The sequence below is a fragment of the Dromiciops gliroides genome, chromosome 5 (genome assembly GCF_019393635.1).
Source record: "Dromiciops gliroides isolate mDroGli1 chromosome 5, mDroGli1.pri, whole genome shotgun sequence".
Classification (NCBI taxonomy): Eukaryota; Metazoa; Chordata; class Mammalia; order Microbiotheria; family Microbiotheriidae; genus Dromiciops; species Dromiciops gliroides.
In genome coordinates, this window is record NC_057865.1 from 176820764 (window position 1) to 176841169 (window position 20406).

General features: G+C 38.3%; 1 protein-coding gene across 3 annotated transcripts in view; it reads left to right on the plus strand.

Annotated features, from left to right (window-relative positions):
- Positions 1–2664: 2664 nt before the first annotated feature.
- The window catches only part of KRAS (KRAS proto-oncogene, GTPase), a 44537-nt gene continuing 26795 nt past the window's right edge, over positions 2665–20406 (plus strand). Inside the window, exons 1-2 of one of the 3 annotated variants that reach the window (XM_043966047.1) lie at positions 2665–2963; positions 8286–8407. In XM_043966047.1, coding sequence (XP_043821982.1) covers positions 2798–2963; positions 8286–8407 — 288 coding nt within the window. In that variant the 5' untranslated portion in view covers positions 2665–2797. Of the gene's footprint in view, positions 2964–3054; positions 3546–8285; positions 8408–20406 lie in introns of those variants that run through there. The other 2 variants (XM_043966048.1, XM_043966049.1) reach the window with 2 other exon arrangements.

Sequence of the window (20406 nt, forward strand, 5' to 3'; positions counted from 1 at the left end):
CCTTTGGAATTATCTTGGACCATTGTATTGCTGAGAAGAGTTAAGTTTATCACAGCTGATCATCACACAATGTTGTTGATACTGTGTACAATGTTCTCCTGGTTCTGCTCATCTCAGCATCAGTTCATGTAAGTCCTTCCAGGCTTCTCTGAAATCTGCCTGTTCATAATTTCTTACATTCATATACCACAACTTGTTTAGCCATTCCCCAACTGATGGGCATCCCCTCATTATTCAATTCTTTGCTACCACAAAAAGAGTATACACACACACACACACACACACACACACACTTAAGGTGGTGAAATGAGTGTTAAGTGACTTGTCCAGGGTCACATAGCTGGTAAGTGTCAAGTGTCCACTGCGACACCTAGCTGCCCCCAAGAGCAGCTATAAATATTTTTGTACATGTGGATCCTTTTCCTTTTTTTATGATCTCTTTGAGATAAAGACCTAACAGTGGTATTGCTGGTTTAAAGGGTATGCACAGTTTTATAGCCCTTTGGGCATGGTTCCAAATTGCTCACCAGAATGGTTGGATCAGTTCACAGCTCTACCAATAATGCATTAGTGTTCCAATTTTTCCACAGCTTCTCCAACATTTATTATTCTCCTTTTTTTGTCACATTAGCCAATCTGATAGGTATGAGGTGGTACCTCAGAGTTGTTTTAATTTGCATTTCTCAAATCAGTAGTGCCATATTTTCATATGGCAATAGATAGCTTTGGTTTTTTTTCATCTGAAAACTGCCTTTTCATAGCCTTTGACCGTTTCTCAATTGGGGAATGACTTGCATTCTTATAAATTTGATTTAGTTCCCTATATATTTTAGAAATGAGGACTTTATCAGAAATACTGGCTGTAAAAATTGTTTCCCAGCTTTCTGCCTCCCTTCTAATTTTGACTGCATTGCTTGTATTTGTACAAAAACTTGAATTTAATGTAATCAAGTCATCAATTTTGCATTTCATAATACTCTCTATCTCTTGTTTGGTCATAAATGTTTTCCTCTCCATGGATCTGAAAAGTAAACTATTCCTTCCTCTCCTTATTTATCTATGGTATCAATATCATGGTAACTTTTCATTGCATCAATGTATCACAACTTGTTTAGTTATTTATTACCCAATTGATGTTTCTACTTTGTTTCAAGGTTTTTTGCTACTACAAAAAGTGCCTTTTAAAAAATTGACCCAACTGTCTTGTGCTCATTTTAAAAGGCAGCTCAAATCCCATTTCCTCCAGGAAGCCTTTCCAGATTTTCCCAAGTAAGTAATGATCCATTCTCCTTTGGACCTTAAATTAACACTTTGTTTTCACCTCTTATACATGTAATATTGATTTAAATACATATAACCCTGGAAGATAGGTGCTATTATTATCCCCAGTTTATAGATGAGGAAACCAGGCTAGGAAAGGGAGGCTAAGTGAATTGACCAGGGTCGAACAACCAGTATCAGTTTGAGGCAGGATTTGAATGAAGGTCTTCTTGATTCCAAATCTAGCACTCCATATAATGTTCCACCTAGCGGGCAAAAATAGTCTTTACCGGGGGCAGCTAGGTGGCGCAGTGGATAAAGCAGGGCCCTGGATTCAGAAGGACCTGAGTTCAAAGCCAGCCTTAGACATTTAACACTTACTAGCTGTGTGACCCTGGGCAAGTCACTTAACCCTCATTGTCCCACCAAAACCAAACAACCCCCCCCCATAGTCTTTATCTTGAGGAGAGAATAAAACAATTATGCTAATAAAGTAAATACAGGAAAATTTTTGGAGGGAGAGAGTGTCCATGAAAGGCAAGGTGGAGGTGGTGATAGCAGGGAGGGAGATAAAGCCTTGAGGAAGGAGGTACCATGTTAGCTAAGCTTTGAAGGAAACTAGAGATTTTAAGAGGCAGAGGTGAGGCTGTAATGAATTCCCAATCTGGGAAACAGCCTTCAAAGAAGCAGTGTGGGTATGACCCCAGAAAACTTGGGTTCAAGTGTCCTTAAGACACCTACTGGCTCTTGGACAAGTCATGACCTCCTAGGCAGCTCTCCCTAAGGTTCTTAACCACTTTTCGGTGGAGGGAGGGCGTTACAGTTCCCTTTGTTAGTCTGTTGAAACCTATAGACTTAGGCTTGTTTCCAAAACAATTCCAAACGATTTATGATGAAACAAATGCTATCCACCTCCAGAGAAATAACCGATGGGCTCAGAATGCAGAAAGAAACATACTTTAAAAAAATTATTTTTGCTTATTGGTCTGAGTTTTCTTTTGCAACATAGCTAATATGGAACTGTTTTGAATGACTGCACATGTTATAATCTATATAAAATTGCTTGCCTTCTTAAGGGGGGTAGGAGGGATGGAATTTGGAATTCAATTTTTAAAAAATGAATGTTAAAATTTTTAGTTTATATAACTGAGAAAAATAAAATTGTTAAACCTAAAAAACCGTATAAAATAAAACACATAGTTTAACAAAGGGGACTCATCCTATTGGAAGTTATTTTTTAATAAGTTCGCAGATCCCTGTTCCAAGAGTACAAATTGTACAGAAAGTGCTCATCTACATTTGTAAAGGGGGAGTTCCTCACTGGGAGCTCTCGATATCAATAAAACACAGGTAGAGAGGGGGAAAAGAGGCACAGGTGGGAGATGGAATGCGGGATCCAGGGAACAGGAAGTCCACCAGTCTAGCCGGACAGTAGAGCAGAAGCTGACTGTGAAAGGGTGAAGGTGCGGAAGCGAAGCTTTGCTCCGCCGTGTTTGATGGAGAGAACCCTTGGACATAAGGACGTGGACAGCTGGAGATGCACTCTGGGCACCTGGGCAGGCCGTTGGAGGCACCAGACCTAGAGGCAGAACAAGGGAGCTTCTCTCGCTCGGAGGGTGCCCGTGGGGAGACCCGAAGGTGTGGCGGCTCGCTCAGGGTGGATGAGTGGGAGGGGGAGGAGAGTGTCTACGACCAGAGACTAGGTGAGTGGCTGGAGAGCCGCGTGGGCGGGAGTGCGGTCTGGAGGGCGGAAGGGGATTGGCCAGTTGGCAGCCTCTGTGTGTATGTGGATGGATGGGTGTGTGCAGGGGGGGAAGGGGGCCGCCAGTCTGTCAGGCTGGGCGTGGAGCTAGCTAGCGCTCTAGCCTCTCCTCCTCCGACCTAGCTCCGCCTGCACGTGAGGTGCGCCGCCTGCACCGGCTCTCTTCCTCCTTCTCCTCTAAGCTCTCGAGCTCGGCTCTCGCCTGGCTCTCTCCCTCTTTCTCTCTCTTTTCACACCACCCCGGCCGCTCCCTCCTCTCTCTTGCCCGCCCGAAAAGAAGTCGAACGCGGAACGCATCGATAGCTCGGCCTTCGCGGCTCTCATCCATTCGCTCGGGGCTCGACTTCCCCAGGCGGTGGCGGTGGCGGCGGCAGAGGCGGCAGCAGCAGCGGTGGCTGCGCCTCGGGCTTCGGCTCCTTCTGCGCTCCCCGGCCCCCGCCATTTCAGAGTGGGCTTGAGAGCGGCGGTAAGGCAGGCGGCCGTGCGGGCCCGAGACCCAGCGTCTCTCCGGCGCGGAAGAGAGGTACGGGCCCCGCCGCCCTCCCTCCAGAGTCCCTGCCCGGGGTCCGACCTTTCCTCGCCGGCGCCAGGCTGGGCGGGGCGGACGGAGAGTGAATGAATTAGGGGTCCTAGCGGGGGTGAGGGGCGGGGGGGAGCCCGGCGGGGTGGGAGGGACGGAGCTGCGGCGGGGACTAGCCGTGGGGGGTGCAGGGAGAGGCAGCCGCCGCTTCCTGAACGGGAATCCCCTTCCTTCTTTCCTTTCTTTCTTCCTTCCTCCCTCCCTCCCCGGAGAGCCGGCCGGGCTCGAGGCGAGCTGAAACTCGGCCGCCCCGAGGGCGGGTCCGGGCGTGGTGGAGGTTGCGCCCCGGTCGGTCTGTCGGTGGGTCGGTGCAGTCCTTCCTGGCCAGCTCCCCGCCTCCCCTACCCAGCACCCGGTGCCTGGAGAGCTTCTCCCTGCCGCCCTTAGCATCTCCCCGAGCGAGCGAGAAACTTCTTTTGCCGCCGCCGCCGTCGTTGCTGCTAAGTGGTCGTTTTCCTTGTGAACAAAGACTGCGTGTGTGTGTGTGTGTGTGTGCTTGTCTGCCAGTCTGTCGGGGGGGGGTCCTTTCCCAAGAGAAGTAGTCAAAGACCCCTTTTTAAGGTTACGCTGGGGAGAGTTCAGCTGCAGCCGCCGAGTTCCCGACTACCTCCCTCGTCTGTGACATTTTGTAGCCTAGGCTAGTGGCAGCAGAAGGCTCTAGGTGTACGAAATTGAACCTTGTACGAGTTGTAAACGGAAAATGGTTTATCCCAGAGAATTTTGCTGAGTCAAGTTTATTTTTAAGCAAGAAAAAAAAAATCACCCACAAACTAAAAAGTGGTTATCTCTGCTGAAGAATGCAGAACATGTTCACCATCCTAGAAGTTACTACAGTAGTACCGTGTTGTAACAGAACTCCCAACATTTAGCAATAATGACCAGCGATGAGGACTTAGTTTTGGCCGCCAAAACAACCTCTTGCAGTCTTTTAATCAGGTGTGTGCATATGTTATAGCTAAAGTTCCAGACTGGCTGATACTTACACATGCAAACATAAGCATAGTGAATTAGAGAGGTGAAAATGACTACTCAGTATTAACGTTAGTCATTGATTGAGGTCAGTATTGATGGACTCAGCTTTAAAATGATAGACTATCCACTGAATGTCTTTGATGGCAACTAGGCAGTTTTTGAAACTTATGTTTAAATAAAGTGTTTTAAACAGCTGACATTAAAATTTGTATTTTTAGAGAGGTAAAAAAAGAGGTTATTCTTTGCCTTAAATTGCTAAGTTTCTTTTCTTGGCTATGCTACTGTCACTTAACCTCTTTCTGACTTGACTTTTCTCTTGTACAGTGATGAGCTTGGGGTGGGCTTGGAGTCAAGAAGGCCCAAGTTCAAATCCAGCCTCAGACACTGAACTGTTTGGCCTTGGGCAAGTCACTTAACCTTTGTTTGCCTCTCTGTCTTTATCTGTAAAATGAGGATAATAATAACACCTACTTCCCAGGGTGGTTTTGAGGATCAAATGAGATAATTGTAAAGTGCTTGGCATAGTGCTTGGCACATAGTATGTACTATATAAATGTTGGGTATTATTATACTGCTTTGCTAGCTTTAAAAATCATCTCCAAAAATCATGATTTTTTTTTAAGGCTTTGAATAATCTATTCCTTTAACTTAAAATGCGATTTTATTTACATTCAACTTTTTAGGAGCTCGTCATGTGTACAAAAATTGAAATCATACACATGTACCATTTATTTATCAGTAGAAATTGATTAGGCCCTTCACCATAGACAACAGTGGATACAAAAGTGAGTAAAACATGAATGGCATCTGCCTTCTAGGAGCTTACTGTCTAGTAAGGGAGATGTGAAGTAAATGGGTAGAGGACCTTGGTTCAAAACTGACCCCATGGGGCATCTAGGTGGCACAGTGGATAAAGCACAGGCCCGGGATTCAGGAGGACCTGAGTTCAAATCTGGACTCAGACACTTGACACTTACTAGCTGTGTGACCCTGGGCAAGTCACTTTACCCTCATTGCCCTGCAAAAAAGAAAAAAAGAAAGAAAGAAAAACACCTGAGGAAGTTAAAAAACAAGAAAACTGACCCCAGCTCTCTCTGTGACTTATACAAATCATTTAACCCTTCCCAAGTTTCAGTTTCCTCAGCTATAAACTGAAGGGGTTGGACTAAATGGCTTTTGAGGTCGCTTCTAGCTCTAAATCTATGAAAGAAAATATGAACTGTATGCAAAGCAGAATATGTCATGTGTTGTTAGAGAGGTTTTTGGGGAGTTCAGAAAAAAAAAATCCTTCCTGTTTGGAGGATCTGGAAAAGCTTTTTGGGAGGAAATTATATTTGAGGATTTTTGAAGGCGTGAGGCAGTCTGACAAAGTAGGTAATGAGCCAGCCTTGAAGCTGGAAAGACCTGGGGTTCAGGTCCTACCCCTGACATATTTAATATGGCTATGTGACCCAGAGAAAGTTATTTAAACTCTCAGTGCATCAGGCAACTCCCTAAATAAAGTACAGATAATGCATTGGTAGAGAGCATTTCCTCACCTAGAAATCCCCATAACCATTGAATTCACAGGGTCATCCCTATCTTTTGAATGAAATTAGTGCACGGAACATCAGATTTAGTTAAAAATAGCAACTCGATTTTGAATTTTAGCTTTGCTACTGTGAGAATATGGGCAAATCAATTCATCTTTGTAAACCGTAATTTTTTCATTCATGAACTTGCCATATAGGGAAGCCTGAGGGATGATTTGACTAGATTTCTCAGGTCCCTTTCACTTCTAAATACTATGAACCCATAATGTATAGGATTTAAATAACTAAATATGAGAGGAATACCCTTCAGGCATGACTAAAGGCTCAAATAGAAAAACATGTGACTCTCTTCAGCCACAGTAGACTGTATAAGTGCTCCACTTTGGCAGTGCTATATAGAGTATATGAAAGAAAGTAGTACAGTATAAAGTTGGAGACTGGAGCCAGATTTTAGAAGTTATAAATGCCAGACTGAGAATTATGGACTTCGTGGTTAACTTTCATTGAGTTAGCATCTGCTTTTTGGACTTTAAGGTATCCATTTGGGTAGGAGCTAGGAGTTGAAGTTATGGCTCAGATTCCTTAAACATTTATTTAACACCTTGTATATGGCAGGTACTGTGCTAGTTAGTTGCTGAGGTCACAGAGTGAAAAGAAAGAACCCCTGCTTCAAGGAGCTTACATTCTATTCATGGCAACACAGCATATGTAGAGATAAGTAAATACAAAATATGCACAGGATAAATATGAGTCAATTTGGGAAGGCACTAGCAACTTTTGCAGATCAGGAAAGGCCTTGTGTAGGAGTTGCTACTTAAGGTTTGAAGGATGCTAGGTTTTCTCCATCATGCCATTTGTTGTTGGTCATTACACTAGTAGGGCCAAATTCCTGGCTGTAGTGGCTAAGAACTAGGCTAATACAAGTTCCTTGTTCTCTTGGAGGCATATGGGTATGGAAAATGGTAAATTAGGAGGCTTTTCTTTATAGAAACACTTTTAGAGCCTAAGGTCTTGTTGGTGAGTAGGGCTCAAAACAGGCTGGGAAATGGTACATTTGACAAACCAGAATATCTGGATTTTGACCTATTTGGATATTTCTTATTCTTGGGTGAGCCAAATAGACCTTCTGTTTTTTTCTATGTACATGTATATTTATGTAGGAACACTGAATATATTTGTGTGTATGTTCAAGCAGGCATTTAAATAATTTGTTCAGGAACTGATAACTAGCTTTGGATTATTGTAAATTCCCTTCTAAATGATATTGATTGGCCTTTCATATGTACTTCTTTTTTCTTTGATTCCAGAAAGGAAATCAATGGCCCATACATACACAAATATATACGTGCACACGTATACTTGTACATGCACATATATATATATATATATATATATATATGTGTGTGTGTGTGTATTTATATATGCATATGTGTATACATTACATATGGGGGGGTCAGGGGTATGTGTAATATAGATAAAATTCTTGCCATTGAACAATTTCAGCATGGAGGGGGAAATCTATTTCTATGTCCTTTAAAAATAGATGTTTTAATTAATAAAATAATTTGTTCTTATACACTTTTTTTAAACTTTACTTTCTTGCCAGTTACCTAAAGCTGGCCAAAGTGTGCTTCTTGCCACTTAATCTCTGCTGTGAATTTTACAGCCATTGCCATCTCTCTAGAAGGTAGAGTTTTGTAGAAAAGTAACAATGGCAGCAGGGAAGATATCCAGGCGCTGGAGTTAAGGGTATACAGTGCTGTATTCTATGCCCTTCTCATCCATGAAGTCATGATGTATTTCACAAAAACCACACAATGGCCATTCTAAAAAGAACTGTCTGGTCAGAGTATGAGATAAAAGAACCATACGTGTACTCACACTGGACTTTTTCTCAAAATGCTGATTGGAAAGTTGTCATAAACATAAAAGTCAGATTTCTAAGCTATGTAGCTTATAGTATCTTAGCAGAAAATCTGACATGTTCTAGCCATTGCAGCCATTAAAACAAGTTGTACTATTTTTCAACATTACATTTTTTGAGTATATCCTAAAAGTGTATGTCCCACATAAACGTAGCTAACTGTTTCATTTGTAGCCTGTAGGAAAGTTTGGGCTACATTAAATTTGTGTAAAGAATATTCTGATCATGTTTTTATTTTTATCATTATTTTATAAGGCCTGCTGAAAATGACTGAATATAAGCTTGTGGTAGTTGGAGCTGGTGGCGTAGGCAAGAGTGCCTTGACGATACAGCTAATTCAGAATCACTTTGTAGATGAGTATGATCCTACGATAGAGGTAAGTCTATTTTAAATATTATGTGCGTGTGATATTAAGTAATGACATACATATAATGGACTGAAGTTTTTGACCAATACTATTTACTTGAAATGCATTTCAGATCCCTTGTGGAAAATACTTATATTTAAAATTAATTTTGAACTGCTTAACTTTTAAGTACTCTTGTGTATAAAGTTCTAACAACATGTCTATCTAAGAGGGCATTTTGGCATGGTAGAGAGGCTGGCTTCAGGATCAAGAAGACGTGAGTTTTAGTTCTCCCACTGAGAGATAGTATGACCCTAGCCAAGTCACCCTCTTACTATCTTTTTCTCTCTCTCTCTCTCTTTTTTTTTTTTTTGCAGGGCAGTTGGGGTTAAGTGACTTGCCCAGGGTCACACAGCTAGTAAATGATAAGTGTCTGAGGCCGGATTTGAACTCAGGTCCTCCTGAATCCAGGGCTGGTGCTTTATCCACTGTGCCACCTAGCTGCCCCCACCCTCTTACTATCAATTGAGATAACCCACTTAGATTTGAAATTGTGGAATAGTTGCTCATTTCCATTAGTTGAAGGAATTTCCTTCCTTCCCCCCCCCCCCCCCCCAATTCCCTACATCAAAGAAATTACAGACTATACCTCTGGAAAAAATGTCCAGTAGCATAATACAACCATAACTTTTCATTTTGATTGGTATGTATTTTAGAATTTCTTGAAAAGGGAAAGCTTAGTATAAGTATGGGTAAGGCTTTGCATATCCTTTTTACATATCTATGTACCTTGCACACATATTTAAATGGGAGATGTTTTCACAAGTTTTTTAGAAAGTTAGAATCAAGCTTCATTAGTTAAAAAATCTTGCAATTATATGTAATGATAGGCAAAATACATCCTATTTATTAAAGTGTTAGTAAAAATGTGGTTACTAGGTGGACTTGGAGTTCAGTCTTAGGTAATCTTACTGTAAAAATTATTTTACTGATGAGTTACAAATTGCATAATTGGAGAAAACTGATTAGATGACAGATCTACTTAAGTACAATATTCCCTTGGATAAATTAATCCAAGAAAATGTGTATAATTCTACAAGGTGAAATAAATTACTGAGACTTATCATAACACATCCAAAGCTAAGACATTTAGTTACTTTCACTGTCAGGAAATCTTTTATATAGAACCTAAATCTTTCTATTTAAATATAAGCCCATTTTCTTCCATTTGAGAATGACAACTCCAGTCTATATAATAACATTTTAAATAGTCCTGTTAGGTCACTTCTTAGCCTTCTTTTCCTTGAGCTAAACAATTCCAGACTTTTAAATCTTTTCTCCTGAGCCTTACCTTACAACATTTTAAATGATTGTGATTGTTCTGACTTTTTCAAAAAATGATGTTGGCATTCCTAAATTATGGAATCTAGAACTTGTAATTTTTCGGTAGTGGTCACAAGGGCATGTTGTTGTACAGTAATCTAGAAGTTTTAATCCAGAAGGAACTCATCAGAAAACAAAAATTTCATTCTCTTCACTACTTAATAGAAAAAAGCTATATTACAAAACTACTACATGATTCAATATTTTTTTTTGTCCCTTGGTTTAAAAATTTAAGTAATAACAAAATATGTAAATAAAGTAGTCCACTTTTTGTCATATTTTCTAGGGTCAGAAAAATACTATACTTTAAAGAAAAAATTAAAATGAGCCCTTTTTAATTTATTCCAAGTCTAGTTCCACAGAGCCATCCTACCATCTGAATCAAGTGTAAAGCGAAGATTATGATAGAATTCTAGCTTCATCATGGAGTTTTCCCACTTGATTTGGATAACATTGACCTAGGGCCTCCCTGAAAATCATCACAATAATTTCATTATCTCCTGTAAGAAATAATAAACTCTGATTGACATTTGATTAAATAGGTCAGTAAATCTGTTCAGAATTGTCGAGGAAAAAGATAAGCCAGAAGAACTAATGTGAATTGTTGATTTTTTGTGGGGGTGATGGTAAAGGTTTTTTATGAATTAAGAAACTTCAAATCTTTGAAGTCTGGGCTTTGATATCTAGAAGTCCAAATTCAGAAGCACTGATGATCTTTGAACCTAATGTCTCCTTATTAGTTTATACTTACTTTTTTTTTTTTTAAGTGAGGCAATTGGGGTTAAGTGACTTGCCCAGGGTCACACAGCTAGTAAGTGTTAAGTGTCTGAGGCCAGATTTGAACCCAGGTACTCCTGACTCCAGGGCCAGTGCTCTATCCACTGCGCCACCTAGCTGCCCCTATACTTACTTTTTAACTCAATATAATTAAAAAAAATCAGTGTGAGTCTTCTCACTGATTCACATAAAAAGACATCTTGATTAATTTCAGACACAAGAAGAATTCATCACCTCTTGATTGACAATCTCTAGAAGGTGATCTTACCAGGAAACTAGAAATGTGTCAATAAGATTTATAAATGCTTACTCTGTGCCAAGCACTGTGAAGCTTAAAAAAAAAAAATCTAACTGTGATGTCTAAAAATCTAATGTGTGGTCACCTTAAATTAGAATCTTTAGCACCAGTCTTTGGGCATTAAGCATTTACTAAAGTATATTAGGAGTTAGCAAAGAGAAAGAGAAAGCCGCCTTCACCTAGCTATCCAAGAGAGTGAATCCCCTCAGTTCCACCAGAAATCCCCTGTCAAACAGGAAGAACCCAGTCCACACACACACAGCTCCAAGCTAATAGGCTGGACCATTGATTGACAAGAGTTATAGGCAGTCTTATATGATGCCAGGCAGTCACATGCTTTCTCCTCAAGGTGGAGCTGCCCTGGTTCTCACAATGTCTTTCTCAGCAGGGTGGTGGCACTCTGATTCTCACAGCACTATTAAGTACTAGGAATAAAAAGGTAGAATAATTCTTGCCTTCATGGAGGTTACATTCTATTGAAGGAAATAGTATATACATACCCAGTTAGATGGTGGCTCAGAAAAATATGTTTATGGCTTCTCAGTAGTGTGTGAATTTTTGATAGGGTAGAGAGTATGGGTAAGAGTGATTGAAGAGAAGAAGATAATGGTATTTTGCAAATTAATTGACAGCATATATTTGAAATTTTCTCTTTCATTAGCCCAGAAAGAAATAAATTGAGTGAAAGAGGAGACAAAGCTTAGCTCAGTATGAAGAGAGACTTATAATTCATGCTGTCTGAAAGTAGAATAGAGAGCCTCATGACAGTTCTCCATCTTTATAGATCTTTAAACAGAACTAGACAGCCATTTGGTGAAAGGTTGGTGGTGGTGGTGGTGGGAATACTGTTTCAGATGAGGGTTGGCCTAGATAACCTCTTAGTGACCTGGACTAGATAATTTCTAGGTAGTCAGAGGTTCTATGAAATTTAATGAGTTTGGTTTTTTCCTTTTTTTTTTTTTTTTTGCTTGCTCTTGCTTTTCATTACTTTGGGTAACCTGTACCCAGTGTAAAAATTACTTCTACCAATTAAGATTAGCATTTGACTGTAATTTAATTTTAAAGAGTTGCTTCTGGGCACTGAGGTTTTGAATTGCTTATGGTCTCTTACCTAGTATATATCAAAGGCAGTACTTAAGCCCAATCAGATTTCACTCTGATCTTCTGATCACTACCCCATGCTTCATTTCTAAGTAGAACTTGTTTCTAATAGAAAATTAGCTCTTGTACGTAATAAGAAAAAATGAGCTACATATTCTGAATGTCTGTATCTGAAATAATTCATTAAAACTTGCTGTTTCAAACTCCTAATTACATCAGAGGTTGAAGTCATAAATTATGGTAGGAAACTATACCATATGTTTTGGTTTCATAGTATGAATGTCATAACATGTATATGTTATTGTGTATATCTGACTCAGACCCTAATACTTTTATGATTCTGAGATAGTGGTTAATAAGTACAGCAGGATTCCAGACAAACAAAATTAAAGGGAACTTTTAGACATTTCTGTTATTGGGGTAAAATTACTCTAAATGCAACATAGAGCGAATAATAATTACAACTATGTTTTGTTTGGTTCAGTTTTATTTCTCACAAGTACTGATGACTAGCAGAATGCAAAAGGCAAGCTTTAGTTTCATTTGTTATTGGCCAAAGATGTCACAAGGAAAGACCCTTTTACCCTTTTTATAGGACTTGAAAAATGATATAAAAATTTTAGCTAACATGCACACAATGTGTGATTTGTTAATGACATAGTAGTGCAAGTAGGACTATTGTCATTACACTGTCATTGATTTATCTATACCATGCACTCTGCTGTTATAACAAGAAGTCACATGATAGTGTGCTTTTCTGTTTATAAAGTACTTCTTATCACAATAATTTTGTGAGGTAGGTAGTATAAATATTCCTAGATGAGGGAACTGAGCCCCAGAAGAGTTAAATGGTTGGTTTAGGGTCTCAGAGATAGTAAATGGCAAAATTGGGATTCAGAGTTAAGTCTTTTTGATTCCACATCTAGTGTTTTTTTTTCCATTATACTATTTCCTGTTGATGTGTTTAATATTGATTTGCTTAATTTTGATTGATGCCCATTGCTTATCAAACAATGTTTTTCTCAGAAGATGGCTATAATAATTTGCCTTTTCTGCCTCTGATTTCTGTGGTCTTCCTGTCTTCATCCCATTTTCTGTCTCATAGTACTTCTCAGATTTAATCTTTTCACTCATTGTTACTTCTACCCTAGTGTATTATAAAGTGGTCGAGGTGACCCTGAGTTCTCAAAGCATAAGCCAGGAGGGTCAAGTTCTGGAAGGCACTAATTCACTTGGAATGACTTTGAGTGTGGGTCTGTATCAGTATCAGAGAGTGGAGAACAAACTTTGGGCAATTATTTAACCTTTTTGGACCTTAGTTTCCTCATCTGTAAAATGAGAAAACTCCTTAGTTGATCTCTGAGAGAGGACTTTGTGTTTGTTGTATGAGGACCAGACTAGCCAGATTGGGAGAGGCTTATTTCCACGTTTTTGGCCACCACAGTAATTGACAAAAATCTCTACTTAAGTGTAGAGAGGTTGTATTCTGTGTAAGTGGAAAGAGTTCCCACATTGAAATTACAATCTTTTGAAATAGGAGACAATTCTTTCACAAAATAAGAGATAGCTTGAGGTTGAATGGAGAAAACTATCAGTGCTAATAATAAGCCTTGTACATAATTTTATGTAAATATGCATTATATATACACACACACACACATATATATATAATACTGAGACTGCCTATTTCTATTGACAGCAAGTGCTTAAAATTTTTTTAATTATTTAAAGACTATAAAATAGATTACTTGAAATAAGTTAATCCCTTTGTATAAAACTAGTTCATATTTTCTGAGTCCTTTTTAAAAACTTGATTTATAATTATTCTTGAACACTTATAATGCATTTTAATAAACTTATCACAATATAATGAATGAAACCTTTAAAAAACACTGGTAAACATTAAACCACCCTTTTTCTTAATCTCAGAAGTGCCCTCTACTGGTCAACATTTTGCTTTTTAAATACTAAATTTTAATTCATCCTGGAATTTTTTAGTTCTAATTTATGGATGTATATGGCAGTTTTAGAAAAATATGGCAGTCTCAAAATCTAGTTATTCTTGCCTATTAAATAGTTTAATCTTGATGACTTTTGTTTAATTCTTAAATTTTCTTTTATATATGTATATAAATTTTATTAATATATACAGTTGAACATATATATGTTGATTAACTAATCTAACTTTAGCCTACACTGCAGTGATTTTCAGAATGATAAAACATAACATATCAACAAAACATATATTTAAAGTATCATTCTGAAAATCACTGTAGTGTAGGCTAAAGTTAGATCAGTCAATCAACAAATATTAAGCATTCAACATTTGCCAGCCCTTATGCTAGGCATAGGGATACAAACGAAAAGAATGAAATAATCTCTATTCTAAAGGATCTTATATGTCAGTTTGGAGACAAATCCATATATAAGCATGTCAATAATAAGTATGAAGAGAATGGATAAAAGCATGTGCATGGTTTAGTAGATAAGGACCCTATATTATCATTTAGCTTATGCTGATGGTGATAACAGAGCTATATTCTGTTGCTGAACTTCTTTAGAGAAGGTTCTTAACTTCTGTTTCTTTTTATGGAACTTGAAGATCAAAAATCATACAACACTTTTGTTAATGTGCCATGTCTTAGACCTTTTTCAATATAAAATTTTAAAACACAAAACTGCAAAGATGATCAGTCAGTAACCATTTATTAAAATGCCTATTATGTGTCAGACACTGCATCATGATATTCATTACTTTAGTACTTTGGTGGATCTATGATCTCATCACTGTGGTGATCATCTTCAGAGGTAAAGAGCTGAAACTATCCAATATGACTCTGGTTCCTGTCTTCCCATAAGTCTTTCATAGCCGGTCTGCTTGCTGTGCCAGAGGTACTAGGTCTTTAAAGTGAGTACCAGTGCTGCCTGTAAGCTGTCAATCAGGTTATCCCTTACTCTTGCTACTTTAATAGCAACTCATTTTCTTGGTTATATACCTCTTTGATATTTTTATAGTACTTGTGCATAGTTTATGTTGTTAGTAATAGATTGCAAAATACCTACACTTGCTATACATCTCTTTCCCTCTGGATGATCCTACAGTTTTCAGTTTTTGGAAATCATAATAGAGTTGCAAAAGGATTTTTAGAAATGTTGAGGTTACACCTCTTGATTTCATTAGTATAGGGAATTCCTCCTTAGGAAACTTCCTTTCTTAATGCAGATTGGCACTTGCTCCACAGTATATGATCTTGCAAAACTGCCTGGGGTCATGAAACGTTCCATGACTTGCCCAGGGTCACATGCCAGGATGGGTCAAAGGCAGAATTTGAACTCAGTCAGCTCTTTGTTACAGCACACAGCTTTTTTATCAAAGGGAATGTTGATTTTAAAAGATTGGATTTTGTTTCAGAGGTAATCTTGGGATTGTTAAAAATGCTATGCAGTTTTCCATATGCACTCCAACATGCTCATTTCCTCATTTAATTTGGGGCCCATATCATTGTCTATGTGCAGTGGCTATATAGGGCATTCATTCTTATTGTACTATTTGGTTCTGATGACCTGTCTTACCAACTGCCTTGGATAATCTGGATAGTAGGCTAGTCTTCATCCATTTGTTTTTTTTCTCTATGAAATGTTAGGCCAAACTCTTGCATGGTTGTGAATCTACATTGCTTTGCAGTGTTCCAGTAGGATCATTTAAAATCTTTATTCTTTATAGGGAGTTCTTTTATTTGGACTGGGTTGGGTAGCTGCCTATGACAGTGGTAAATTCCAGTGTATGTTAATTTTTTTATGCCTTGTTCTATGTTTAATTCAACAGGTCACCCAAAGTTTTCAGGAAATCCCATAAAATCTTAGCATATGTAATTGGAGGCATCTTTTGGAAGAGAGCCTTTAAGCCTAGATTTTGCTTTACTGAATCAGAATTTTAAAAAGTATACAAAAAGAGTATAAAAAATAAATACAGTAGACTCTTACTACTTCCTATACCTTTCTTTTTTTTTTTCTTTTCTTTCCTTTTTTTTTGATGGGACAATGAGGGTTAAGTGATTTGCCCAGGGTCACACAGCTAGTAAGTGTCAAGTGTCTGAGGCCGAATTTGAACTCAGGTCCTCCTGAATCCAGGGCCAGTGCTTTATCCACTGCGCCACCCAGCTGCCCCCCTTCCTATACCTTTCAGTCAGTTTTGTATCTATAAAGATGAGATATGATGTAGAATATTATTTGTGAAAGTCTGCCTATTCTCTTATTTTCATCTAGCATGTTCTAGATAATGTGCATAGATACGTTTTTGTAGAGGTAAGAAAATAGATTTATGAGTTGTATTTATGTCTTCCTTGTCATCCTCCCCCTGCTGTCCCCCCATTCCCCCCCCCCAAAAAAAGGGGCAGTAATACTGTCTGGGATGTTTTTGGTTCCATTCAGTGCACTCAAAAATGTATTGGCTCCACCAACATGGACTTTATCTGGGTGTACTTTGTCTGCTCTAGCACTTTCCATATCTTTACCAGTAGAATATAAGCTCCTTGTGGTCAGGGACAGTTTTTTATTTTGTCTTTGTATCCCCAGCTTAGCATATATTGATTGCCTAAGGAATTAATGCTTATTCTGTTGAATTCTTTAGTGTATTTTCTACTTTCTCCTGTAGTACATTTATTAGAATGACTATGTGGTAGGTCCACTGCCATTGGTAAGGAAAATACCTATAGAAATGGTGATAGATCTTTGCCATTTAAAAAAAAATCTGTCTGCTTACCAATTTCATCTTCAAATGGGAAGGGAAAGAAATAAGAATTTATATAGTGACTATTATGTACTATTCATAAGCTTTTTTTTTTTTTGGTGGGGCAATGAGGGTTAAGTGACTTGCCCAGGGTCACACAGCTAGTGTCAAGTGTCTGAGGCTGAATTTGAACTCAGGTTCTCCTGAATCCAGGACCAGTGCTTTATCCTCTGTACCACCTAGTTGCCCCCCCATAAGCATTTTTTACAGATAGCTCATTTGATCTTCCCAGCAATCCTATGAAGTAGATGCTATTATTATCCTTATTTTACAGTTGAGGACACTGAGACAAACAGGTGAAGTGACTTGCCATGGTGTTGGAGGCTGGTGGTATTTGTTTTTGTTTTTGTTTTTTTTAGTGAGGCAATTGGGGTTAAGTGACTTGCCCAGGGTCACACAGCTAGTAAGTGTCAAGTGTCTGAGGTCAGATTTGAAATCAGGTCCTCCTGACTCCAGGGCCAGTGCTCTATCCACTACGCAACCTAACTGCCCCTTAGGCTGGTGGTATTTGAGGCTGGATTTGAACTTGGGTTTTATTAACTCCAAGCCTAACACTATCCACATGATCTGGCTTAATTAAGTCTTTCAGCAAACTTTTAAAAAATCTTCCACCATCCCCGTCCCTCACCAACTTTTTTGTTTTGCTAGTTTATATTCTGAGATGATCTTGCTCTTGGCTTGCTTGCTGGTTGAGAGGTTTTTAGGCTTTTTTTAGATCTCCTTAAGCAGACCACCTTTTCAAAATAAGTTCTTTCAGAGGCTTCTCACAATATCAACTTTCTAATTTGGAAACACCATTAATCTAGTCTGTTTTTGTGCAAGAGACTACAAATTCTTTAGCTATATCTCATTCTTCTTCTGATACCCTCTTATTCTTCCTTGCCTATATTCTATGCCCCAGTCCCAAATTTGGTTCTTTTGCATATAGAAATGTTTAGGCTAGGAACTTCTAGTTTCTTAACTTGGGAGGTTGGAAACAATCAAACTCATCTAAGTGATATCCTAGTTCCCTTAAAACGTTTGAGAGACTCCTGTGAAGCATGCTATGGTGAGATCCCCAGTGCCTCTTGTCAGTTCTGTTTTGGAGGTGTTGGTCCCAGTCTCGGGAGTTGATGGGCTGCTCTAGTACTTTTCCTTTGTAGCCCTTGCCCCTCATTCCCTTGGGTGTCTCTAGCAAAGTCACATGGCCTTCAGGCTTTTCCTTGAACACATTAAAATAAAAGGGGCCTAGTGTTTTCAGCATTGACTTACTTGTCTATTTATTTATTTAGCAGGGCAATGAGGGTTAAGTGACTTGCCTAGGGTCACACAGCTATTAAGTGTCAAGTGTCTGAGGCCAGATTTGAATTTAGGTCCTTCTGAATCCAGGCCTGGTGCTTTATCCACTGCGCCACCTAGCTGCCCCCTTGCTTAATTTCTTTTGCTAAGCCCTTTTAGTCTCAGCAGTAGATCATGCCAGTTAACTTTTTTTAGGTAATGATTATAGACTGTTTTGGTGTCTGTTCCTTTATCTATTTTCTGTTGATGGATTCTTTTAAATAGGTTAGGTCAATTGTTCGAATTGCATGGTACATCTTCTCATCTTTATCCTAATGCGGTGTTGGTTTTAACCTTTAGCAAGTTAGTCTGTACATAGATCATTTAGAAATGGTAACCACATCAATAATCAGTTATTTCATGTCCAGATAGCAGTTTCATTTTTAATGATGTTCATTGTTTGCTATATCTAGCACCTTCTGAATCCCTTTTTTGAAGAAAGTATTCATAATATATATATAAATTTTGGACATCTTCCACTTCTTAATCCTGAGACCTTTTCCAGCATATTTTCAACATCTTCCCCAGTTTACCTTTGCATTGAAGTTACTAAGTATTAATGAGGTATTGTTTTAATTTGGAGAGTCTTATGTATGTTCTTCACAGGACTTTTCTACCTCATTATCCTTTGCAATTGATTTCACATAAGTTACCGTGCACTGCATTGAGAGATGACAAAGTATTCCCATGAAGTACTTTATTACCTTAAGATGCATAAAATCAACACTGCTAACTCCTCCCTTGTATTTGCTTTTCCATAGAAAACCTCCATCCCATTTAGGTGCAGCTTCCTTATACCTTCTACTTTCAATAGATCATTCAAGAATGTCAATCTTAATATTATTCACTTTTCTCCATTCAGTAGTATGTCAACTTGCTGGTCCCTGGACAAGGACTTCACATTTAGAGTATTAACCATTCATTTTAATGGTTGCATATGGTATAAAAACTATTGTCTTCAGGATTCATTGATTCCTTTTCTGTCACCCTCTGGAAACACCAGAGGGAAGAGAAGACAAAAGTATGATGATTCTTTTAGTTTTATCTTATTTTAAATGCTGTAAGAATTCATCAACTAATGATGAGTCTACTTAGTTATGAACATCTTTTTTCTGATGAGTCTACCAGTGAACATCTTTTTTCTAAGATGAGCTTGTCCTAGGAAAGCAGACATAGTCTTTTGATAGGATTATACATAAAGGCTTTCTGTAATGGTAGAATTTACCAGAACTTGTGTTTCACTCCTTTAACCTTAAAGTGTTGTTGCTATATCTTAATTAGAGTTCAGAGTAGGTCTTTTTAAGAGCTTTTAAACATGTGAACAGGAACCAAGAATGTACAAGTAAAAAATAATAAAAGTAAATAAAACTAAACTGCTTTGAACCCATAAGCAATCTAATAAAAAGCATAAAAAATTATTCCAAAGGCTTGTACATATAACTAATTGTACTTTTACCTTTTATTCATTATTAATAAAAGAGTGCATCATATTGAACAAGTTAATAGTAATGTTTTCTTTTTTGTTGTTATGGGGTTTGCTTCTATTGTTTCATGGTGTTTCCTTTACATAGTTGAAGTCAGTGTATGCCATGTCCTTTTGGTTTTACTTTTTTATTCTGTATCACTTAATGTCTTTCATATTTCCCTTATATTCTACATTTGTCATGCTCTGGAGTTATGCCCTTTCTCTACCTCTTAATTACTTGTGTTACTTTGGGAAAGTTACTTAACTTCTTAGGGCCTCTGTTTTTCTTATGTATAAAATTAGGGGAGGGATTAGAAAACTTCAATCCCTATGTCCTTTCCTGCTCTAAAGTTCTCTTATTGCCTATTTTAGTTAATGTGTAAGGACGGGCAATGTAGGGTTTTTTTTTTTAATTTCAAAAAGAGAAAGAGAAATCCTCTATTTAAAAAGTCATCAAAAATTTAAAGGCTTTAGCAAGACAGATCTTTTAAATCCTTTCCATGGGTCTGTGTAACCCTGTTGCCTGTCTTTTTTATTTCTTATTTTTATTTATTTATTTATTTATTTATTCATTCATTCATTCATTTATTTATTTATTTATTTTAGTGAGGCAATTGGGGTTAAGTGACTTGCCCAGGGTAGCTAGTGTAAGTGTCTGAGGCCGGATTTGAACTCAGGTACTCCTGACTCCAGGGCCCGTGCTTTATCCACTGCACCACCTAGTTGCCCGTTGCCTGTCTTTTTTAAAGTCTTCTATTAATCTGGTAATTTGATAAAGATATATAAAGAGAAGTCCTGTCTCTTCCCTATATAGCCTCTATTTACATTCAGCAAATATTTTTAAAGGACCTTCTTTGTTCAAGGTACTTTTTTTCTAGAAGGCTCTGAAATACTGGAAT